The 26,537-nt window shown below is 37.6% G+C and overlaps 1 protein-coding gene across 5 annotated transcripts in view; it reads left to right on the top strand.

Moving 5' to 3' along the window:
* AKAP7 (A-kinase anchoring protein 7) overlaps positions 1–26,537 on the top strand; it is a 161,269-nt gene that overhangs the window by 17,776 nt on the left and 116,956 nt on the right. For all 5 annotated transcript variants that reach the window (XM_033235448.1, XM_033235449.1, XM_033235451.1 and 2 more), the window contains exons 3-5: positions 1,556–1,695; positions 10,156–10,292; positions 14,090–14,250. In XM_033235448.1, coding sequence (XP_033091339.1) covers positions 1,556–1,695; positions 10,156–10,292; positions 14,090–14,250 — 438 coding nt within the window. The remainder of the gene's footprint in view (positions 1–1,555; positions 1,696–10,155; positions 10,293–14,089; positions 14,251–26,537) is intronic.

Genomic DNA, 26,537 nt, shown 5'->3' with positions numbered 1-26,537 from the left:
TAGTTGTGCAGAACTTCAGTAGAGAAGCAGTTTGATACAGTAGCAAAGTTTTTCTGCTTTTCTGTTTTATCATATGTAAAATAAGAAATTTAGTTAAAGCAGAGTTGCATATGCACACAGGCGTTGGGCTGTGGGTTGAGCCCGGACTTCTTTTCACAGTCCTTCTTAAGGGAGGTAGTTACTGTAGTCTATTAGAGTTGATCCCAAAGATAAAACCAACCGAATAGGATTGAATGTAAGGTAAAGTGGTTCTTCCCTTCCTTTTTCAAAATAGCACCTCAGAAAATATATTTGAATTTTCACAAAGTCTCTGTGAGGTACTCTATTTTGTTTTGTTTTGTTTTTTTTTTTGGAGACAGAGTCTCACTCTGTTGTCCAGGCCGGAGTGCAGTGGTATGGTCTTGGATCACTGCAACCTCTGTCTCCTGGGTTCAAGCGATTCTTGTGCCTCACTCTCCTAAGTAGCTGAGACTACAGGCATGTGCTACCATGCCCGGCTAATTTTTGTATTTTTAGAGATGAGGTTTCACCTTATTGGCCAGGCTGGTCTCACACTCCTGACCTCAAGTGATCTTCCCACTTCAGCCTCCCAAAGTGCTGGGATTACAGGCGTGAGACACCATGTCCTGCAGAGGAACTCTATTTTAAACAATGAACTACCATTCAAGAAGACATGGGTTGGAAGCTCAATTAATGGATTGTAGTTTTGCATGTATATGGAAGCCCTGATAGAATCTGTTAAAAAAAAAAAAAAAAGAAGATGATGGCATTTCACACAGATTTAGTAATTATTTCTGGGAGCATGCTTCATAATTAGAATTGTTAGATGTTGTAAATGAATCTTACAAGGATTACTTTAAAAAGTGGTATTGTAAATGCTTCTCAAATTACCTTTTGTTAAGGATCAGTTTTTAAAAAATTTTCTTGTTTGCTGCCAATGGATACTTTTGTAAAATACAATAAAAGTGAATTATTAGAAAATGAAATAAAAGAAAAGACCTACAAAGTAGAAATCAAAATTCAGCAGACCAAATTATTCTGCCCCATTGCTATGGAAGTTTCCAAAGCATTCTCTTAATTTTTGCAACAAATAGTTTATAGCATGACAGTGGCCACAGACCAAAACTTTGTGTGACAGTAGAGTTATGCCCTAGAAGTTACATATATACCTGTACGGGATGGTTGAAAAATGATCTTTCTTAGTGTTATGAACATTGTGGTGCCAGGAGCTGTGCTTCAGATCAGAAGTCAGCTCACTAAGGCCCTCAGGCCAAATCTGGTTAACCACTCTGCTTTGAAAATAAAGCAGGAACACAACCTGTACCCACTCATTTATGTTTTGTCTACAGCAGAGTTGAGTAGTTAATGGCAGAGACTATGTCATCTGCAATGCCTAAACTATTTACTGAGGTCCTTTACAGAAATGTTTGCAAACTCCTGCTTTAGATTTGAAAATGATACTTATGAATGATTGCTACTTATAAATTGCTTTTTTTCTGACTGTATTATCTTTGTTTAAATGTATTAGATGTATTGTTTGACTTTTTTCCTCTAGTCACTGATGAACCTCAAATAAATTTGAAGAGAAGTCAAGAAAATGAATGGATCAAGAGTGATCAAGTAAAGAAGAGGAAAAAAAAGCAAAAAGATTATCAACCCAACTATTTCCTATCCATTCCAATCACCAACAAAGAGGTGCTATTTTTTTAAAAAATTATTTTTACTGTGAAATTTTATTCTAAATTTAAAGTATACGAAATGCTTATGAACCCACTTGCTCTCAGCTTCCAAGAGTCTTTGGTGGCATTTTGGCAGGACTATACAGGGAATATTTCTATTTAAGTAATAGAAATGTATCTAAACAACAAGTTTGGAAAATATTATTTATTTTTCTGAGACAGGGTCTTGCTCTGGCACCCAGGCTGGAGTGCAGTGGCACAGTCATAGCTCCCTGCAGCCTTGAACTCCTGGAATCAAGCAATCTTTCCACCTCAGCCTCCAAAAATATTTAGACAATCATATTTAAACAGTAATTTTGCAAAACCCACTTGAAAAAGTGTTGCCAGATGGCGTGTCAAGGTCATTTGCAAGTGTTTTTTCATTTTATCTGAGGGACCCTTTGGAAGTAGGGAGCAGTGACCAGTTGAGAAAAGAGGATTCTGAGATCTCTGTTGGGAAAGTAAACTGGGGTTTCTTGCTGCTTGATCTTGTTTATGATAGTGATTATTTCAACATAGTTTCTTCAAAAAATTACTCAGTGTTGTAACAACTTAATATTACACCATTAAACTTGGTAGAAATCTATTAAAATCTGAAAAATTAATGTAATAAATAATAGGAAATGGAACCAGCCCGTTAGCTCCTACTGAGAAACCCCTGAGAGAGAAAACGACTGCATCTCATTACAACTACTGAAGCGGTGAGGTAGGAAGTAAAATGCCGCAGGAAAGAACACCTCACTTAGAAGACTGACTGTTTTTACCCCTTGGCCCAATTTAAGAGCCGGATTTGAATTTGTGTTTGTGGGTTATAATCTCTTTGACCAGTCACATTTTCAGGTTGCCTTTCCCCTTGTTTAACTAGCATGTCTCTAGGGAATGCTAGCAAATTGTTAAAAATCAAATCAAAATTAAAATGAAAGAAATAAATATCAAAAGAAAAAATAAATTATGTTGTATCATTCTAGGAAATACCTAGTCTGTGAGACACAGTTTAGCCGGGGAGAAAATATACATAACAAGAGAAGAGTTACCTAGCCATAGAAGATTTTAGATTTGATGTAGTGAAGAATCATATTCTCATTTTACTGATACATATTTGATTCCTTTGGTTGAGGAATACTTCTTAAAAGTCCTAATGAGGGCCAGGTGTGGTGGCTCATGCCTGTAATCTCAGCACTTTGGGAAGCTGGGGAGAGTGGATCTCTTAAGCCCAGGAATTTGAGACCAGCCTGGTTAACATGGCAAAACCCCGTCTTTGTTAAGAATACAAAAATTAGCTAGGCATTGTGGCTGGCACCTGTGGTCCTAGCTACCTGGGAGGCTGAGGTGGGAGGATTGCTTGAGTCTAGGAGGCAGAGGTTGCAGTGAGCCAAGATTGCGCCATTGCAGTCCAGCCTGGGTGACAGAGCCAGACTGTATCTCAAAAAAAAAAAAAAAAGAAAAATTAAAAGTTCTAGTGAAATAGTCCTTAAAAGTGTTTAGGCAATACAAAGTTAGTGTAAGCAGCAATTATGCATTTTATTAAAATACTTGCAAGTTGTTTGGTTTGAAATTTAGGATTATGTATATCTATGGGGATTAGAAGAGCTCAGGGAGTGAGAGGTGCTGCTGCTTTCATGAGCAGCCAGACAGAAGCCAGGTCCTGAGGACACTGAATGTCAGACAGTTGAAGTGACTTCCCTATGGACACATGATTTGTGATTGGAAGAGAATCCAGGTTCTGTATTTTGATTTGATAGGGTCTCTCAGTCTAGATGTTCGATGAACACCTCTGAATGTCCCTTTCCCTAGGCCTCTCATTTTCTGCTTCTCCCTTCATCTGTATTTCTTGCTCCTAGGGGAGACTGAGCAGCATCTCTGCATCACCCCCGTGTCTGCCCTCTCTCTCCTCCTAGCTGTGTTATGGCTTCTTACCCCTTCCTGAGAAGACTGGTGGGATGATGTGCTGATGGGATAGGGAATGTGGGGAAGGGGATTGAAAGGAAGGAGGAGAGAAAAATTCTTTCCTTCCACCACTAACTTCTAGGCTTTGCATCCTAAAAGTGAAGGGAGAAAGGGGATGAGAGTCCTGTCCGCAGCTTTTGGTTTTCATCCTTTAACCTGCTGTGGCCTTTGTTTCTGCCTCCCTACCCCTGTAAGGTTGTATAGATGCTGGAAAGAGTGCAGGCTTTGGGTCTGACAGGCTTGTTAATACCAATTGAGTCACAGACTCCGCTACATATGTAGGTCAGGTTGCCAACATTTTTCAAGTTTCAGTTTGTTCAGGTGTAAAATGAGGTGGGTGATAATACCTCCTTCAGATGACTGTTTTCTAAACCCAAATCTAGCCATGTCACCAGCCTGCTTATATACTTCAGGATTTTCCCACCGATAGGATAAAGACAACTTCTTTTCCATGTTCTCTGAGGTTTTGTCTGTTCTGTCCTCTCCCCTTCAGCCCTTGCTTTTTCTGCCCGAGCTCTTCTAACCTTCCTTGGGCTTTCCAGGTTCCCTCGGCCCCAGGGAAAGCCTTCTCTGGCTGGAGTTTTCTCCTTGCTCCTCTTGGTTTTGTTAATGCCAGAATCTCAGCTCAAACCTCTCTACCCATGACCACCTTGTCTAGGGCAACTATCCCTTTCCTTGCCCCATTCCTGTCAGCTAAAGGCTTTCACAGCTTTCACATTTGTCATCCTTGCAACTTGACACTTGTCTTCCTCACAAGGTTTTTAGTGCATGCCCATACCTAGACTGGTGTTTGTTCAAGAGTAGGTGCACACACATACGCGCACTCTCTCGCTCTCGCTCTTTCTCTCTCTGCTGTTGTTTCATGGCAAATGCGTATTTCTGTCATTCCAAGTTATAACCAGAACACTTAAAAATAATAAATACAATGTAATGGTGGTTTCACAATACAGGTTCAACAGCAGTTTACTGGTTTTGGAGGAGGTAGGGTAACTTAAAATAGAGGGAAATGCAGGTTTCAAATGACCTTGAAACCAAATAATTTAATGTTTCCCTTTCAAGAGACTTATTTGTAGTTAACCACTTAGAATGCTTACATACAAATATGGGGAAGAGATGTAGGAATCAGGCAAGATTAGGAGTTATATTTTATATCTTCTGCATGAGCACATTTTTGTTTGTTTTAAAGTGTCTAATGTTAATTTTCTTTTTAAATTACTTATTAGCTTTTGTGGGAAGGCTTGGGAAAAAAGTAGCATTTATAACATTGTTTCAATGGAAGACTGTATTCCAAGTTCCAATTAAGTGACCTGCAAACAAGCTTTTGGAAGCTAGCATATTCACAATGAGTTGCTCTACTTTTGGCCTCTACATGTTGGCATCTAGTTTTAAAGAAAAAAGTATTCAAAATTCCACTGGTCTTTGATTTAAAACACAGTCTTAGAAGTTTGGAATTCTTTATTAGTAGAAAATCTTGATTTCATATTTTAAGCAAATAGAATTGGAAAATGGATTAGGATGGCTGCATAAAAATATCCTAATCGGAAGTATATGAAAGTATGTGTTTCCATTAACTTTCAATTGCATGTTAGTTTAAAAAGAAAAGAAGAAAACATTCCGATGGGGGTATAGTAAATCCTAAATGTTTCTTAAATGACTAGAATTGTTTAATTAATTCTAGCTAGATTTACCCATATATTGGTTTTATATGCCTTCTTTTGAGAGGTAGTAAGAATCAACATTGAAAAAATCAAGGAACAGTCAGAAGCTGATTGAAATTAGGAGTGTGTTAATTTTCTTGATATGTTTTAAAAATATACTAATGGAAGAAAAAGGTTTTCCTCAGCTTGCTTGCTTGCTTTCTTTCTTTCTTTCTATGTTTTTAAAATATACTAATGGAAGAAAAGAGTTTTCTTCAGAGGTTTTATCCCTCCCTTCCTCCTTCCCTTCCTTCCTTTCTTCTTTCCTTCCTTCCTTCCTTCTTTCCTTCCTTCCTTCCTTTTTTCTTTTCTTTCTTTCTTTCTGTTTTTTTTTTTTTTTTAATAGAGATGAGGTCTCACTATGTTGCCCAGGCTGGTCTTCATCTCCTGGGCTCAAGTGATCCTTCCTTCTCAGCTTCCCAAAATGTTGGGATTACAGGTGTGAGCCACCATGCCCAGCCTCTTCAGGGATTTTAAAAGGCATTTGTTACATGTAATTCTGTATTTCATGATTTTGCAATGTGAAAATTACTGGTCTTAGGAAAATATGGACGTTGATTAGTGCATTCAGTTCTTTTCTGGAAAATAATAGTAAAAGTGTTTGATGTCATCATGGGTATGTTAGGCAACTGGTAGATACAGAACATTATTTATTTGAGGATGTTTTTTTACTTTTACTCCAATTATTGCTGTATCATCAGTTTTTCAAGTTCTTTATAGTTGTGGACGAGCAGAAAAAATTAAGAAAAATTAGGTAGCAAATTAGTGTGATAATTCTAATAAATCTTAATGAGGCAACAAATTTGGGAACAATATGTGTATTAATAACAGCTTAGGAAAATTCCAAGAACAATATCAAAAGATGAGGTCAAAGACATTTTCCCTAGACTATAACTCTTCTCTCTCATGTAGAGGCATGCTAACTTTAAGACATTGCCTTTGAACTCATATATGATTTGATTAAATTAGAAAGTTTAAAAGATATGAAAACAGATTTTTTAATTGCATCATTTTTAGGCATATGGAATATGACAGTGGTGATATTTAGCAGGTGAATATCAGCTTTTATTCTCTTAACTCGAATTACTCAATGAATGAAATGTTTAAGATTTAAGTAAACTTTTTATTTTTACAAGTTTCTTTCACTGTCTTATTGGAATTTGACTTTATAGTATTAGGTTTTAAAAATGTACTTTGTGCAGCACTGCCAATGACTGGGGATTATGGTGACAGATAAGCTTTAATGACCTGATAGAATTTTAAATAATGGCTGTAAAAATTAGTTTCCTTTGGCCTTTGATGTCATTGATATTTTAAAAATATGACATATAAAGAAGACTCTGAAGTGTTTTTCTTTTCTTTTACTTTTAAAGAATGTAATTAAGAATAAAATGCATGGAAAATATAGTTATATCAAGGAATACATAAATTAATCTGGAGAATCAAAGCATTGTTAGAAATATATTGCTTGAAGATTAACCTTAAAATTTTCATAAGTTTGAGGCTAATCATGCGTAAGTACTATGTGACTTGAGAAAAATAATAGTCTTTAAAGTATTTTACAGTTTTTACTTATAGTTTTATGTGCTACTGGATAAATCAAAGATACTAGTGGTCTAAAACTATTTTACCATGTGGGACATTTCACCAGAATGTGGAATATACGGATGAATGGAATTTTGAACATTGCCCTAAATTTACATATAATTAATATTTAACTTAGAATGAAGACTAAGTTAGTATGAAAATGCAAATATTCCACCTACTAGGTGCAAGTAGCAATCCCCTATCCAATTATGACAACCAAAAATGTCTCTAGGTATTGCCAAATGTCCTCTGGGAGGCAAAATTGTGCTGGTAGAAAACTACTGATTTGAATAATATTGGCGTTGTTGTGTACTTTATATATTTGGCAAATGGTGAAGAGCTTCCAAAGTACTTTCATATAGCTTTTCTAGTATGATCTTTAATGCAACTCTGTAAGTTTGGCAATGCCAGAATTCAACTTTAAAATAATGGAGTAATGTGGACTTACACTAAAGGCTTTTTTTTTGAGGGCAAGTGTGTTCTGCTACATTGTGTCTTAGTCTATTTTGTGCTACCTGAGACTAGATAATTTATAAAGAGCAGTTTATTTCTCACAATTCTGGCGGCTGGGAAATCCAAGATTGAGGAGCCAGCCAGCATGTGGCAAGAGCCTTCTTGCTGCTCTTGTCCCATGGTGAAAGACGAGAGGGTCAGGGAGAGAGTGAGTGAGCAAGTGAGTCGGCTCAAGAGGGAACTGAACTCATCCTCCTATTAGAAGCCCACTTCCATAGTAACTGCATTAACCCATTCATGAGAGCAGTGCCCCCATGACTCAAACACCTCTCGTTAGGCCCCACCCCACACACTGTGAACTGGGGGTCTAGTTTCCTGCACATGAACTTCGGAGGACACATTCAAACCATAGCACTGGTTAGACTTTCTGAAAATCCCCTTAAATGTCTTCCCTTGATGTTTCAGTTCTTAAGTCCATGACCACATCTCTGCTTCTCCCCTTTCCCCTTCTCATAAACAGACAAACTCCTTGTACATCTCTTGGTCTTTTTCCGTATTCCATTGCTTTCTAGCTACTTCTCCTCACCCCTCCTGGATCTTTTCCTCCAGGCGCCTCTCTCATATTTTTCATATGTAGTTTATTCTTTTCCCAGGTTGTTTTTTGCTTTGGCTGGAGGAGGGGGAGTATATGGCCTTGAGATTTTTAGTCTGTGTTTCAGTTTATTTTAACAGAGATAATACCAATATCTACCTCATGGGACTGTTGGGAGGCTACACTGAACTAATTAATATATATGTAAAATATTCACCATGATACCTAGAACCTAGCGAGCACACAGTAAAGGTTAGTTGTTGCTGCTGCTGTTTAAATATGGTTTTCTTATTATCATCAGTGCACTGTGGTGAGACAGTGGTGTAGAAGAGACAGACGTTGACCTCAAGAAGTTTATAATTTCATTTTGTCTGTATAGAGTAAACAGTGACTCTCTAAGATTTTTGTATACCATTATGTTTGGAACATTTTATTTATTAGGGTATGAATATTCTTTTATTGGGTGTCACACAAATGACATCTTGTGTTGGAAAATGTTAGGTGTTATTGTGTAACTTCCTACTAAGAAAACACCATTTCCTCTGTTGGTCTCTTGCAGATTATAAGGAATAGAGAAATGCTGAGGTTATTTTGGGTGATGTGGATTTATTGTAAAGTACATGATGCTAAAGAAAAAGTTATTCATGACACTTGTTAAAGATGGTATGGCAGACCGTATTCCAGAGGGGCCATGGTGACCAGTACAGGGATCACTGCATTGGGGTCTCTCATTTGGGGAGAGAAATTGGACTCAACTCCAACAAGGACAAATGGGGATTTATAACCAAGGAGCAGAATGGAGGTCAGTGAATGGAAAATTGCTGAGAGAAAGGATGAGGGGTTTCTGGCTAAACAGACAGGATAGGATTATTGCTGAAGGGAGGCCGTGGTGATAAGATAGCTCAGATATGGAGGGTGGTTAGACACCAAGGGTGGGGGATTTCTTTAAATTGACTTAGCAGCATTCTTGCTCAAACCAGATTCTACGAGGACAGAGAGAGAAGCTCATGGTTAGGCCTAGTCAAGCAGAAGACTCAGAGGGGCCTGACTAAAGTTTTGGTCAAAGGAGAGAGTCTCTGTCAATGGGAAGTGAGATCCAAGGACAGCATCTCATGATTTGCACAATCACATTCCGCAGATAATGGGAACATTGTTCAGGATAAAACAACTACTTTGGTATCAGAACAGTTTGCTATGCTCATGAGTCAGTTTTTTCTTATCTCTGCTTTTTTATGGATTCTGCGTTGACTGTCAGCCCCCACTCTTTCCTTTTTTTCTCTCACTAATTCTGCTGCCTCAGGGCTTCTGTCTTCTGTTCCCTTAGGGTTTCTCTGTGCTTTCTTTTCTCTGTTGTTTCTTTTTCTGGGTTTGCTATTTTGTATTCAAACTACTTTCCAATGTACTCCCATTTAGAAGTTGACTAGAATTGTATCTAACTGAAAGTGGAGGAGGGAAGATGCATCATTCCTCCTTCTGTTTCAGAGGAGCAGGTGCTGAGAGAGGAAGGGAGATGACGACCAGGTCTGTGGGGATTTCTAGATGCAGATTCTGTTCTTCTAACCTGTGCATTTGGACTTCTTTGCAACTCTTCATGGTAATGACCCTCCTCACAGGTCTGGAAAAATGACAGTAGTCATGTCTACTGAAATTATTGCTGTCATAAAAAATCTTAAAGGCCATGAGGAATGGGTTCACAGACACATTCACTTGGAGACAAATAATTTTTGCTTCTAACAGAAATGGAATGTTGTCTGCTGGCTTGACCTTTCTGTGGCAAGAATAAAGCCTTATTCTTAGGAAAGATCATAGTTATTGAGTCATATTGGGTGTTCCAAGGACAAATTTCTGAAAAGATGCAGAGCCATTGAGAGGTTTTTCCAGTCAGATAGCAATCTGATCTTCATAATAAAGGTGTTGGGTTCTGTACTCTTAAGATAGACAGTCATCATGCTTTAAATCTTACACATCCTTTTAAGCTGTCCAAGTCAATTATCTGTTTGAGAACAAGCAGACAATTAAGCATTCATTTGGTTGAAGAATCTTAGTGTTGTTCTAATTTTGGTTGTTGCTTATTTTTCTTCTTGATTTTACATTTTACCATAAAGAGATTTTGCTTACCTAATCACTGGAATTTTTTTTATATGTGTGTATGTGTTATTAGATTATAAAAGGAATTAAGATCGTGCAAAATGCAATAATACAACAAGATGAGCGACTGGCCAAAGCAATGGTCAGTGATGGTTCCTTTCATATTACCCTGCTGGTGATGCAATTATTAAACGAAGATGAAGTAAACATGTGAGTAATATATCTTTCTTAAGTATAATTTTCCAAATTATTACTTTAATATGAGTGAGCACAGCAGAACCCAGAGAGACATTCTAAATTTAAAGTAGTCTCTATAGAATTTATTCCAGTTAATAGTTAATATACAGAATAAACTATATAAATATTCTTTTTAATCTAAACTTTTAAACTCTGTTATGGTTATCAAGTGGTAGCCCTTGGTTATGTAATCGTTTTGTCCATGCTCATATTATAAGCACTCTGGACTTGACCATTTAGGTTAAAACTTTAGATGCATATTCTGGAATCATGGCACAACCACCTCTTATTATCTGCCTCGCTTTGGGCAAATCATGTACTTTCTAAGTAAATAATAGTACCAATATATGCAAGAGCTCTTTGCCTAGGGCCTGGCACATAGTAGGCACTCTATTATTAGCTATGAGAGCTGCCATTTTACTAGGCCACTGGATAGTTTCAGTTTCACCTTAGTCATTTTAGAGTCACTGTACTCTACCTACCGCCACTGCCCCCATGTCAGGGTTCTGCCATAAAGGTTGAAGACAAGTCATTGATTACTGCTTTCCAGTCTGAAAGAAACCTTGTTCTTCCCCCAATTTTCTGGGACACTCTTATCTGTACTTAGATTTTCCCTTTCTCTGTTACCTCCTATGTAGCTCACTGTGTTAAGTTCAAGCCTAAGATCTATGGAAAACCAAAGCTAGGATGAATTGCAGGTTGCTTTTGTTATCTACTTTGACAGCTATATCTCCTGAGGGAATGAGGAGCAAGGCTTGAATTAGGAAGGGGTTGAGGAAAAGATAAAATACAAAAGGGTAAGATGAAACAAATTAATAACTAAAAATATCCAACCCCAATTTGATTATTGTAGTTTTGTCTTTTAAACAGTAGAACCTCATGTCTTTAGAGGTCAATCTTATGATCTGTCCCGAGCCGATGTACTCAAAGTAGCCTTGAGCATCCTGCAAGGACAGAGAGGAGGGGAGATTTTACTTGCCTGACTTTGATCACTTTGCCAATCAGAAGAAAAAAGCAGTTCTCTGGTGCTCTTGAAAGAAGAGAATCCAAAGAAGATGCTACGCAAAATGAAAGGTTGAGAGAAGGGAGTCGTGCTCTGTGTGTGTTAGAATGGTCAGGATTCTCCAGAGAAAGAGCACCAATAGGAGCGATTCTATGTAGAGATCTATCTATGTCTGTGCAGACATGTATATCTTTATGTAGAGAGATTTATTTTAAAGAACTGTCTCCCGTGATTGAGGGAGAAGTCTGAAATCTGCATGGCAGTCTGGAAGGGAAGTTGATATCTCAAGACCGTAGTCAGTCTGGGGACAGAATTCCTTCTTAGGGGACTCCAGTCTTTTCTCTTAAGGCCCTTTAGCTGATTGGATTGGGTCCATACCTATTCTGGAGGGGCAGGGGTGTCAACTTTTAAGTGATGGTGAGGTTCAAGGTGTGACCTCACTGTGGGGCAGCTAGAATGGAATTGATGAGGTTTCTGGGAAGACATTGTTTATGTGAATGATTTATTAAAAGTCTCTAATTTTTAACTTTTTATCCTATACTGTATAATATGTTAGACATCTAGATTGTCCATTTCTTGTCCTGTATTGATTCCTAATTTTCAAAGTCTAATATCAAGTTTTAGTTGTTTAATAGTATACCAATCAATGGATTGGATATGGAATGTGCAGATACTTTAAAAAAATCATTAATTTCTTGAGGTAGATGTCACCTAAACTCCTTTGTGTCCTTATAGTGTAGAAGAAAGGAATAAAAATATATTAGGCCAAGCCCAGCTGCTGATTTGAAAAGATAGGTGTCCTGCCTTAGTTTGAAATACAACCTTTGGGTCTGAACTCCAGTTTGAGAATTTTGTTTCTTATATACATTTACTTTTTACTTACTTTACCTTAAAGAAGCCTTTTCATAAGCCCCTCTTGAAAACATATTCTATTTAAAATAATTCGAAAATTAGTGATACTCCCAGTAGACGCTGATTCCTTCTTACTCTGTGAATCAATGGCATCTTATTAGCACAAATTTACTGATTTATACTACTAGAGAACTGGAAAAATGGACTGAATTTAGACAATATATTTCTTTAAAGAATAACGACATAGAATTCACTGTCTCTGAAAAGTCTTAACCTTTCTCATGGTCTGCTTTAACATATAGTTTCATTTAAAACAAATATCTTGAATTCCCCCAACTTATAAATGAACCAGGAGTAGCTGTTCTGTTATCACATGCTTTAATTCATAGCACACAGTGAAGGAAAATATTGACTTAAAAGTATGTGCACTGCTTAGATGAACATAACTACAGTTAGGTAATAGTGAATTTAAACTGGATTTGGAGGTACAATGAGACATGTACCATACTTATAGCTATATAATTTTTCAGAGAAATGAGACTGAGTATCGAAGTCATAGGTGAAAATCAGTTAAAAACTTTACCTGAAGACTAATTTAGAAATATGAAAGATCAAGAAAAATGCTGAGTTTTTCAAACACTTGGCTGAACAAATCACTGATCAAATAATTTAAACAATTAACTGGCAATCCACTGGAAGGGTGTTTTAAAGCCCTGGATGAATGTACTTAGTTCTTTTTTAAGTAATTGCTGCCCTCTAGTGAGATTTCATTTTTTTTTTCAAAGTACCTATACCAAAATCTCTTCAAGGTAGAAGTAATTCTAATTTTCCAAATATCAAAATCTTGTAATGTCCAATTCAGTAATATAGTAAACATTTGTTTTTATTAAGAAAAATGTGGCTGGACGCAGTGGCTCACACCTGTAATCCCAGCAATTTGGGAGGCCAAGGCGGGAGCGTCAGTTGAGCCCAGGAGTTTGAGACCAGCTTTCGCAGCACAGGGGAACCTCTCTATAGATAATTAAAAAAAATAGCCAGGCATGTTGGCATATACCTGTGTATTCCAACTACTTAGGAGGCTGAGGCAGGAGGATCACCTGAGCCCAGGAGGTCAAGGCTTCAGTCAGCTGTGATCACACCACTGCACTCCAGCCTGGGTGACAGACAGAGAACCTGTCTGAAAAAAAGAAGAGAGAAAGAGACAGAAAGAGAGAGAGAGAAAGAGAGACAGAGAAAAAAATGAAGAAGAAGAAGAAGAAGAAAGAAGAGAGAAGAAGAAAAGATATAGCACTTCCAACACAGAGCGGCCGTGTAATTGCATAGGCTAAATAGCTAAAGTATATATGGCAAACTTACAGTTACAATTGGGGAATATAATTAAAGTTGTATTTTATTTGAGTCTAAGTATAGCAAATTATCTAATTATAGAGACTGTTGTATTTTAAGAGATAGTGTGTTTTAACTTTTATTAGAGTGCCTCACAAATAGTATGTACTGTAAAAGCGTTAGTACTTTCATCAAGAATCTAGAACATGACACCTAATGTAAGATAATGTAATCAAATGTAATCTCTTGTAGGTACTCAGTTTTTTGGGATATATTTTCAGTAATTTTTTGAGTTGTTCATATTTCACTTGATTAAACATTTTTTGGTAAACTATAAAATAGTGTCTACTTTCATGTCTTTAATAGCAATTATAATTAGGTAAAGATTTCTTCTTCCATAGTTTTTGTTTAAAACTGTCTATCAGTTTTAATCATAAAGTTTAGATTTAGAAGGTATTTTGGGCCTTAAAATAATTAGTACAAATATCAAAATGAATTCATCTTTCTAAAACTGGTATTTTGTTTCTTATTTGGTTTTGTATATTTTATTACTTAATGTGTTACTGAAAAATGTATTATTTCTTACTAGTGGTATTGATGCTCTTTTGGAATTGAAACCATTCATAGAAGAACTCCTCCAAGGAAAACATTTGACTTTGCCCTTTCAAGGGATTGGCACTTTTGGAAATCAGGTTGGATTTGTGAAGCTGGCAGAAGGGGAGCATGTCAAATCACTTTTGGAGATAGCAGGTAAAACAGCAACACACTCATATGAAATCTTGTCTGTTGGAGAAGCAATATTTTTCAATTTTGTAATAGAGACTTGACATTTTTTAATTTTGAAAGATGATGGACTAGACTCAAGTATTTTTTAGGACTGTCCCAATCATAAGTCTGAAGGATTTCAGTGCTTATCATAACATTTGACATACAGTAATTGGCACTTGGTAAGTGCTGAATCAATGAATAGGAGTCACTGGTTGCCTATTCAAAGGCTTGTAGGAGTTGTCATTCCCATTCCAGAGAGCCAGTTGGTGAATCAGCAAGGTTTCCATTTATGCTGCTCCCCTCCACCCACTCCCCTGGAGGGACTACTCTCTGAGCAGAAGGCCCATTGGTGTTAGCAGAAGACCTCACATGTGTTGAAGAACATACTGCTTTGTGCAGCACAATTGAAAGTGTCAGGGAATTGGAAGCAGAAAAAATCATAACCTGGTTGAGTGACTTCAGTTTGATCCAGAGATAATAGGTTGGATATTAGCCTACATGCTGTGAGAAATTTTTATTTTCACATCAGTTCATGTCATGTCATGTCATCTCATTGCAGGTTCAGTAATCCTTGGTTCGTAACACACTTGCATCATTGGTCCATGCTCTGTGTTTTTTTCTTTCTATCTATTATTCCTTCTACTGTTTTCTTTCTCTGCCGCCTCTTCCCTCTCTTCTTGCCTCCATCCCTCCTTCTCTTTATGTATCTACGCTTCTCTCTATCTCTTAAAAAACAATGTAATAATAACCTGGGAATCTACCACCCCAAACAGAAGCTAGTGCTTCGGTAGTAATCTAACCATATTGTCCTTTCAGTAATGCATCCTTTGGCCCTTCCTCCAATTAAGTTCACTATCAGCCTGAAGTCAGTGTTTACTTCCTTTTATTTTCCCAAAGTATTTGCATTTTCATTTTAGTTGGTTTTAACTTAATACAAAGGGCATCGTGTTGTATGTGGTCTATTGGGACATCCTTTTCGCTTAATATTACATTGCCTCTTTGCTGTTTAATAATTGCCTATTTTAAAGTGTACGTTTGGCAGGGAGTGAGGATCAGGTTTCATTGCTGGTTTTTCTTTTGTGTTCTTAAGATATTTGTGATAAATATTTTTGTGAATGTCAGTGTTTATATAGGGCTGGATTATCATTCAGATTAATTGTTAGAATGACATTTAGTGTAGTGTCAATTGTGCTGTCTGGTACATGGTTTAAGTTCACTGAGTTCATTATCCATTCAGATGTATCAGAAGTAGAGCTATTTAGTTATCTTTTTAGTAGAAGATTTCTGTTAACGTATTTGAAATACATTTTACATAACAGCATTTCAATTGGGTTGCAAATGTGAAGTTCACTACTGTTATTATTATTAGTGACACAGCCACATTCATTTTAGCTAAGGTTTTTATAAATTTATTACCTCTAAATTTCATTTCTTCTACATAATGTTGGGCCCAAGGAATAATAATTCATTCCTTTAGCATGCAATTAGCTGGTGCCAGCTAGATACTTGGGATAGAAAACTGAAAAAATAAAAAAAATTAAAAAAAAGATCCTTTTTGTCTAAGGAGCTTATATCCTTGTGCAGAAACAAACAGGCAAGCAATTACAGTGCAATATAGTAGTAACCATAATTTTTGTAACGAGAGGCAGAGGCACAGAATATAGTGGGCACACAGGAGAAGGGGGCTGGATTGAGGAAGATTTCATAGGAGAAATAGCATTTGAGTTAACATTTGAAGGGTAAATACAGGTTTTCTGGTTGAACAAATGGGAAGAGTGTATTCTGGGTAGAGGAAACAGCATATGCAAATAAATCAAGTTCTATTCAGGGACCTACAAGTAGTTTAGTGTTACTGAAGTATAAATTGCAAATCTATAGATATCATCAAATGAGATTCATATGCTAAAGGGAGCAGTGAAGGTAAAATAAGGGCATGAGTAGAGTGGTGAAAGTTTAGAATGGTGACTAAGGGAAATGGAAGGGGAAAGTTTAATAAGCAGCATGTAATGGGTTGCAGAGCAGTGCAGAAGGTGCATTTGGGATGAGTGCAAAAATTTGTAATGGTACTAATTTGTGATCTTCTCAAGTACTATTCTAGGATTTAGCTATGAGAATGGAGAGGGGGAACTGAATTAATCCATACTTGAGCACTTGTATGGTAGGTGTGGTAAAAAGACAAAGGAACAAGACTGTCAAGAGAGTGCCAGAATGTTTGATGTGATCATTATTGGATGTACATTAGAGAATGCAGTAAAGTCTGGATGGGACTAATATTTCGAAGGAGAATAGAGTAATAGGACTGAAGAAGAGAGTTAATAGAAGTTCAAGAGTGAGAAAGGAAAATCAGGAGGTGTGATCAGAGAGCAGTATATTGGATTTTATGAATTGAGGAGCTTTCTGTTAATAGAGAGTATGTAGAAACTTCGCTCGTTGACATCACAAAGAAAAACAAATGATAGTTAGAAGTTTTAAAATCAAGAGAAAGACAGATTATTAGGTTTCACAGGAGAAACTTATAGCTTCAGTAAAGTCCCGAGGTACATGATCAGTATACAAAAAACTATAAATAATTATTTTCTTAAGAGGCACAATTTTTAATAACAAGAACAGTAGAGACATGTAGGAATAAATCAGCTAAAGGATATGCAAGACTTCTATGGAGGAAATATTTTGACTATTCCATCTTTACTAGGTATGTTTATCGTAATACTTTTACCTTTTCCTTTTGTAAAGACAGAGTCTTGATCTGTCACCCAGGCTGGAGTGCAGTGGTGCAATCGTGACTCACTGCAGCCTTGAGCTCCTAGGCTCAAGCGATCCTCCTGCCTCACCTTCTTGGGTAGTTGGGACTACAAGTGTGCGCCACCATGGCCAGCTAATTTTTTTTTTTAAAGAGTTGGGGTCTCGCTATGTTGCCCATACTGGTCTTGAACTCTTGGCCTCAAGCAGTTGTCCTACCTCAGCCTTGTAAAGTGTTGGGATTGCAGGCATGAGCCACTGTGCCTAGCCCCTCCTTTCTTTTTCTGTTTGTTGCAAGAGCATCTGTTCCTCTCACTGAGAAATACATTTCTAGACTAAGCCAGACCATCAAAAAAATTGCATATGTACTTAGAAAAAATTGTGTAAAACTTTGTAGAACTGATATTACAGAATTGCTTTTACTATAATTCTTTTGGCATTATTTGATGATTTTATAAGAAAAAGATTTATGGAAATTCTCTGTGTTTATTTTAAGTATTAAAAATGTTGATTATATCTTGTTAAATAACATGAGTTGATTAGAAAAAATTCTTTTTGGCTGGGCGTGGCAGCTCATGCCAGTAATCCCAGCACTTTGGGAGGCTGAGGTGGGCAGATCTCGAGGTCAGGGGTGACCAGTACTCGAGATCAGCCTGGCCAATATGGTGAAACCCCGTCTCCACTAAAAATACAAAAAATTAACAGGGTGTGATGGCACACCCCTGTAGTCCCAGCTACTCAAGAGGCTGAGGCAGGAGAATCACTTGAACCCAGGAGGCAGAGGTTGCAGTGAGCCGAGATCGTGCCACTGTACTCCAACCAAGGTGACAGAGCGAGACTCTATCTCAAAAAAAAAAAAAGAAAAAATTATTTTTAATTTTAATATCAGGGCTATTTCTCTTGAACATGTTGTTTTTTACCTAATGAATGTTGAACATTTAACTTGTGTCTTTGGGTTAGAATTAGTTACTTGAAAACTTAGAATCTAGTTTCTTGTGTACTTCAATTTAGAATATAGGATTTAGAATTTAGAATTTAGAATACGTTATTCTTTTTGTACACTTGTCTCATACCTGGCTTCATGTTTTCTTTACAGTTTTAGTTTCCCTTTGTCTCATTTTCTTTATTTTAAATTTACTTACTATAGTGTACTCTTCTTTGGACTTAAGTCCTATTTTTAGGGATAGGGTGAAGCAAAATGTGTAAATAAGCATCCAAACAAATAAGCAGTATTTACAAGTCAAGGAGTACTTAAAATCATTAGTTGGCCAACGAGAAGGCAACTCTAATTGTTTCGAGGGCACATCATTTGGGACCAGTGCCCACAGTTAATCTTTTCTTCCTGGGCAAATCATTTGAGACTGATGCCCACAGTTAATATTTTCTTCCTGGCTGCTCTGGAAAAAATGCTAGACTTAGAGCTTTTCTTTGGTAATATAAACATCTCTGCACTCAAGAAACATTTCTAATTAGTCATCCATCCATTGTTCTTTTAAATAATTCACTGGGTGCTTGCAACGTTGAGAATTCCATCCATTCTTTGCAAATATTCTCACAAAGGCATTTTCCAATATTGATGAAAGATCCATTGTGTGCTGAGGAATGTGAAGTCTCACCAGCTTTAATATGAATATAAGCCCGAAGATATTGGTTTGTTATTACTGCTCCTGTAATTCCTCTCTCTATTCCAGAGGTATTGGATAGTGTTGATTAAAAATATTTATGGTTTTTCAAAAGTTTCAACAAAGCATTATAACAAATAGAAGCTGGAGGGAGAACAACATTCTTTCCCCTCATACAATCACTGTTATACTTGCTTTTAATCTTTTATGTGTGTATTGTACTGTTGTTTTTGATTATAATTTTTTTTTTTTTTTTTTTTTTTGAGACGGAGTCTCGCTCTGTCGCCCAGGCTGGAGTGCAGTGGCCGGATCTCAGCTCACTGCAAGCTCCGCCTCCCGGGTTTACGCCATTCTCCCGCCTCAGCCTCCCGAGTAGCTGGGACTACAGGCGCCCACCACCTCGCCCGGCTAGTTTTTTGTAATTTTTAGTAGAGACGGGGTTTCACCGTGTTAGCCAGGATGGTCTCGATCTCCTGACCTCGTGATCCGCCCGTCTCGGCCTCCCAAAGTGCTGGGATTACAGGCTTGAGCCACCGCGCCCGGCCTTGATTATAATTTTTATGCACTTTTATGAGAAACCTAAATAATTGAATATACATGGAAAACATTATTCACTTACTGAAGCAACATGTATTTATTAATTATTGGGGACGTACTGTGTCAGGCATTGAAGTTTAGATATAGCCTCTATTTACGTAGTGTTCAGATATTCAGAATGTTCAGCACATGGAATTTTTGTCAATATTTTACTTTAGATATATTTTTAAAAGAATGCCTCAGGCTGGGGACAGTGGCTTGTGCCTGTAATCCCAGCCACTCAGCAGACTGAGGTAGGAGGATTACATGAGCTCAGGGGCTGGAGGTTACAGTGAGGTATGATTGTGCCACTACACTCTAGTCTGGGTAACAGAGGGAGACCCCATCTCAAAAAAAGAATGCCTTAGGATTAGTACCACTTCAATGCAACAGTATCAGTAAACTGATTTAATATTTGTTTTTGTATCATATTTTATAAGCTGTTTGGTCAACTGATATATTCAAACTTTCAGAAGAATATATTCCATTGACCAAAGTTTCTTAAAACTTTGTAATAAATTGTATGTATATGCCTACACAGGAATATTAAAATTTTGTTCATTCAAAATAGTGGAGACAGAGCTAGTCTGACTTATTGTAAAGCAGGAAAATTTGTAAAGAAAGTAATTCTAGTTGACCTTTGAACAACATGGGGATTGGTGCCCAGAACCCTGCATAGTCAAAATTCCCCATGTAACTTTTGACTCCCCCAGAAGTTTACTACTAATAGTCTACTGTTGACTGAAAGCCTTATTGATAACATAAACAATTGATTAACACATATTTTATATGTTACATGTATTATTAATATATACTATATTCTTGTGATAAATAATTTAGAGAAAAGAAAATGCTATTAAGAGAATCCTAAGAAAGAGAATACATGTTTGCTGTTCATTAAGTGGAAGTGGATGATCATAAAGGTTTTCACCCTCATCATTTTCACATTGAGTGGATGGAGGAAGAGGAGGAGTGAGTCTTGCTGTCTTAGGGGTGGCAGAGGCACAAGAAGTGGAGGTGGAAGCAGGGAGGCAGGATAGGCAGGCACACACGTGTAACTTCTGTTGAAAAATATCCATATATACACCAAGCAGACCTAATAGACATCTACAGAACTCTCCACCCCAAATCAACAGAATATACACTCTTCTCAGCACCACATCGCACTTATTCCAAAATTGACCACATAGTTGGAAGTAAAGCACTCCTCAGCAAATGTAAAAGAACAGAAATTATAACAAACTGTCTCTCAGACCATAGTGCAATCAAACTAGAACTCAGGATTAAGAAACTCACTCAAAACCGCTCAACTACATGGAAATGGAACAACCTGCTCCTGAATGACTACTGGGTACATAACGAAATGAAGGCAGAAATAAAGATGTTCTTGGAAACCAGTGAGAACAAAGATACAACATACCAGAATCTTTGGGACACATTTAAAGCACTGTGTAGTGGGAAATTTATAGCACTAAATGCCCACAAGAGAAAGCAGGAAAGATCTAAAATTGACACCCTAACATCACAATTAAAAGAACTAGAGAACAAGAGCAAACACATTCAAAAGCTAGCAGAAGGCAAGAAATAGCTAAGATCAGAGCAGAACTGAAGGAGATAGAGTCACAAAAAACCCTCCAAAAAATCAGTGAATCCAGGAACTGGTTATTTTGAAAAGATCAACAAAATTGATAGACTGCTAGCAAGACTAATAAAGAATAAAAGAGAGAAAAATCAAATAGACTCAATAATAAATGATAAAGGGGATATTACTGCTGACCCCACAGAAATACAAACTACCGTCAGAGAATACTATAAACACCTCTACACAAATAAACTAGAAAACCTAGAAGAAATGGATAAATTCCTGGACACATACAATCTCCCAAGACTAAACCAGGAAGAAGTTGAATCCCTAAATAGACCAATAACAGGCTCTGAAATTGAGGCAATAATTAATAGCCTACCAACCAAGAAAAGTCCAGAACCAGACGGATTCACAGCCAAATTCTACCAGAGGTACAAGGAGGAGCTGGTACCATTCCTTCTGAAACTATTCCAATCAATAGAAAAAGAGGAAATCCTCCCTAACTCATTTTATGAGGCCAACATCATCCTGATACCAAAGCCTGGCAGAGACACAACAAAAAAAAGAGAATTTTAGACCAATATCCCTGATGAACATCGATGCAAAAATCCTCAATAAAATACTGGCAAACCGAATCCAGCAGCACGTCAAAAAGCTTATCTACCATAATCAAGTGGGCTTCATCCCTGGGATGCAAGGTTGGTTCCATATACGCAAATCAATAAACGTAATCCAGCATATAAACAGAACCAAAGACAAAAACCACATGATTATCTCAATAAATGCAGAAAAAACCTTTGAAAAAATTCAACAGCCCTTCATGCTAAAAACTCTCAATAAACTTGGTATTGATGGAACATATCTCAAAATAGAGCTATTTATGACAAACCCACAGCCAATATCATACTGAATGGGCAAAAACTGGAAGCATTCCCCTTGAAAACTGGGACAAGACAGGGACTCCCTCTCTCACCACTCCTATTCAACATAGTGTTGGAAGTTCTGGCCAGGGCAATCAGGCAAGAGAAAGAAGTAAAGGGTATTCAGTTAGGAAAAGAGGAAGTCAAATTGTGAACTCCCATTCACAACTGCTTCAAAGAGAATAAAATACCTAGGAATCCAACTTACAAGGGATGTGAAGGACCTCTTCAAGGAGAACTACAAACCACTGCTCAATGAAATAAAAGAGGACACAAACAAATGGAAGAACATTCCATGCTCATGGATAGGAAGAATCAATATCGTGAAAATGGCCATATTGCCCAAGGTAATTTATAGATTCAAAGCCATCCCTATTAAGCTACCAATGACTTTCTTCACAGAATTGGAAAAAACTACTTTAAAGTTCGTATGTAATCAAAAAAGGGCCCAGATAGCCAAGACAATCCTAAGCCAAAAGAACAAAGCTGGAGGCATCACACTACCTGACTTCAAACTATGCCACAAGGCTACAGTAACCAAAACAGCATGGTACTGGTACCAAAACAGAGATATAGACCAATGGAACAGAACAGAGACCTCAAAAATAATACCATACATCTACAACCATCTGATCTTTGACAAACCTGACAAAAACAAGAAATGGGGAAAGGATTCCCTATTTAATAAATGGTGCTGGGAAAACTGGCTAGCCATAAGTAGAAAGCTGAAACTGGATCCCTTCCTTACACCTTATACAAAAATTAATTCAAGGTGGATTAGAGACTTAAATGTTAGACCTAAAACCATGAAAACCCTAGAAGAAAACCTAGGCAGTACCATTCAGGACATAAGCATGGGCAAGGACTTCATGCCTAAAACACCAAAAGCAATGGCAACAAAAGCCAACATTGACAAATGGGATCTAATTAAACTAAAGAGTTTCTGCACAGGAAAATAAACTACCATCAGAGTGAACAGGCAACCTACAGAATGGGAGAAAATTTTTGCAATCTACTCATCTGACAAAAGGCTAATATCCAGAACCTAAAAAGAACTCAAACAAATTTACAAGAAAAAAACAATCCCATCAAAAAGTGGGCAAAGGATATGAACAGACACTTCTCAAAAGACGACATTTATGCAGCCAGCAGACACATGAAAAAATGCTGATCGTCACTAGCCATCAGAGAAATGCAAATCAAAATCATAATGAGATACCATGTCACACCAATTAGAATGGTGATCATTAAAAAGTCAGGAAACAACAGGTGCTAGAGAGGATGTGGAGAAATAGGAACACTTTTACACCGTTGGTGGGACTGTAAACTAGTTCAAGCATTGTGGAAGACAGTGTGTCGATTCCTCAAGGATCCCTAACTAGAAATACCATTTGACCCAGCTATCCCATTACTGGGTATATACCCAAAGGATTATAAAGCATGCTGCTATAAAGACACATGCACACGTTTGTTTATTGTGGCACTATTCACAATAGCAAAGACTTGGAACCAACCCAAATGTCCATCAGTGACAGACTGGATTAAGAAAATGTGGCACATATACACCATGGAATACTATACAGCCATAAAAAAGGATGAGTTCATGTCTTTTGTAGGGACATGGATGCAGCTGCAAAGCATCATTCTCAGCAAACTATCACAAGAACAGAAAACTAAACACTGCATGTTCTCACTCATAGGTGGGAATTGAACAATGAGATCACTTGGACACAGGAAGGGGAACATCACACACTGGGGCCTGTTGTGGGGTAGGGGGAGCGGGGAGGGATAGCATTAGGAGATATAGCTAATGTAAATGATGAGTTAATGGGTGCAGCACACCAACATGGCACATGTATACATATGTAACAAACCTGCATGTTGTGCATATATATACCCTGGAACATAAAGTATAATAATAATAAAGAAAAATATCCATATATAAGTGGACCTGCTTAGTTCAAACCTGTGTTGTTCAAAGGTTCAGCTGTGGTCCGATTTACCTAATTTTCACTGAGAGAGTTTTTAGATTTATAAGTTAAAAAAATAAATTCTTAAAATATTACATAGTTCTTATGAAAAAAGGAACCAATTTCAGACACTACTCTTTGTACTCGTTACTAAATATTGGCAGGATAAAGAGTCATTTAGAATTTGTAATGTGTAAAATTGAAGAAAATTATTGGACATTTTGAACTAGCAGAGTCTAAATTGATGGGCTTTTACCATTAATGGGGGTCAGGATATGCTACTCCATAATATTTTAAACTAAAGGAATTTGAGAAAACAGCAGAAGTAGGAAAGTCACTCTCTGCCCTCCTGCCCTTCCCTGAAGCAGGTTGTAAGACCCACATTTGAGATATGCTCTCTCTATGCCTGGAGGAGTGGAACATCTTCCTTTCTGAAGACACTGGGTCACAGAGGAGAAGCTGAGTCAATAGGCCTTGCTAAGTTTCCCCCAGTTTATTACCATTAAATCATAGTTTTAAATTCAGTTGTACTTCTCCACAACTATCCACTTCTTCATCAAATATAGCATAAAAATATACAGGTTTATGTGTTTATTTGGGTCATTATTTTCTTATAAAAGGTCCTGTGTCACATAAAGCTTCTGTTAAATAAATTGGTATGGTTGTCTCTTGTTAATCTGTCTTTTTTATAGAGTTCTCTGTAACAATGAATATAGGATGGGTGAGAAAAAGATATTTCTTTTTTCCTATACCATTAAAATTATGCTGTTACTAACCGTTATTTTTGGTACCTGCTGGTGGGCTAAAGAGACCAAGCCCTTCTTTGCATTACATGTACTGTGGCTTACGGTGGTAGCCACTTGAGGGAGCAGGTAAGGTGTATGGCATCAGAGACTGTGTCTCAGCTTCCTAGCTTGACCTTGAGTGATCCTGTTTTTTTTTTTTTTCCAGAATAAAACAGCACCTTCTTTCCTAGAACTACCCGGTAGCTGATAGAATTAAGAAGATATTGAAAATTTTGCATTTATATGGCATGTTCCCACATTTTATAATGAATGATGAAATTGCACTGAAAAGCTTTTTGCATAGAAATAGATATGTGATTTCATTCATTTTTTCAGCCATATGTAATTTTGTTAAGCTTGTTAGATTGAGAGATTGCTAAAAATTTAGCCCACTAGAATTATAATAGTTCTTGCAAATCTTTCTTTTTTAAATAGAAAAGTGCCCTTGGTTAGCATGATAAAAGATTCTAAGTACATTTATCTCATACAAGAAAAAATGAAAGGTTTTTAGAATGTTCATTTGAACATTATGCTTTCTTTTATTTTGACTGTCATTTCTCCCAAATGATGGAGAGACTACATTCTGTGTTCTGCTCCTTGTGAAGAATCTGTTCAGTTTCTGGTATCTTTAGGACCTTCTAGGGTGCTCTATGACTACATGAAGTCTTGGACTTCTAACCACCACAGGCTGGTGGGTGTCCCAGCAGCCTGCTAACCCTCCCCCTAATGGCTTGGGCTAGGCTCCCTTCAGAAACATCAAAATAACGTAGCCGCACTTCACTTAGAAGACCAGTTTGTCTTCTCAACTAGGATGGCTGCTTTCACAGTCCTGCACCATTGAGACCATTAGAGCCTTAGTTTCATACCCTGCCTCTATTTGCGTTTGCCTCCAAGCACACTTCCTCCATCCTTCCTCTCCTTTGTCACCTCTCTCTTACTCCTTTTTATTCTCACCTCTTTTATTTACTTGATTTTCAATCAAACACTTTCTAAATGGATTGACTTTGTTCCAGGCATTATTCTAATTATCTTATTAAATATTAATTTCGTTCGGACAAACCTATGAGGTAGGGGCTGTCTTAGTTCATTATGGGTTGCTATAACAGAATAATTGAGGCTGGGTAATTTATGAAGGAAAGACGTTTATTGAGCTGACAATTTTGCAGGCTGGGAAGTTCAAGAGCGTAGCACTGCACTGGCTGGCTCCTGGTCAGAACGACATGCTGGGTCAAAACATGGCAGAGAAGTGGAAAAGTGAGTGGGTGCATGCAAAGAGATCACATGGCGATAGAGGAAGCAAGAGAGAATCTAGGAAGCCTAATTCACTTTTATAAGAGCGTACTCTTTAGTAACTAATCCAGTCCCATGAAAGTGAAAACATCCTCCTGATGTAAGGCATTCATCTGTTTATGAGGGATCCACCCCTGTGACCCAAACATCTCCCACAAGGCTCCATGTCCAGCACTACCATATTGGGAATCAGATTTCAACATGAGTTTTGGTGGGGACAAACCACATCCAAACCATGGAAGACCATTGTCATCACTCCCATTTATCAGGGAACTGAGAGGCACAAAGAAGTTAAGTAATTTGTTAGTGAATAGCGGAACCAGGACTCAAGCCTAAGCAGTCTGATTCCAGATTCTGTGCTCTTTTTTTTTTTTTTTTTTTTTTTTTGAGACGGAGTCTTGCTCTGCCACCCAGGCTGGAGTGCAGTGGCCGGCTCTCAGCTCACTGCAAGCTCCGCCTCCCGGGTTCACGCCATTCTCCTGTCTCAGCCTCCCGAGTAGCTGGGACTACAGGCGCCCGCCTCGTCGCCCGGCTAGTTTTTGTATTTTTTTTTAGTAGAGACGGGGTTTCACCGTATTAGCCAGGATGGTCTCGATCTCCTGACCTCGTGATCCGCCATCTCGGCCTCCCAAAGTGCTGGGATTACAGGCTTGAGCCACCGCGCCCGGCCGATTCTGTGCTCTTAATCACTATGCTAATCTGTTATACTGGAAATTAGCAACCGGACTCCCTAAACATTTTCCAGGAATACCTCTTCTTGCCTTAGCTGAAACTCAGTTCTT

Source organism: Trachypithecus francoisi, unplaced genomic scaffold (assembly GCF_009764315.1).
Source record: "Trachypithecus francoisi isolate TF-2019V2 unplaced genomic scaffold, Tfra_2.0 Lachesis_group15, whole genome shotgun sequence".
In the NCBI taxonomy this organism is placed as follows: domain Eukaryota; kingdom Metazoa; phylum Chordata; class Mammalia; order Primates; family Cercopithecidae; genus Trachypithecus; species Trachypithecus francoisi.
This window is presented reverse-complemented; position numbering and strand designations above follow the sequence as displayed.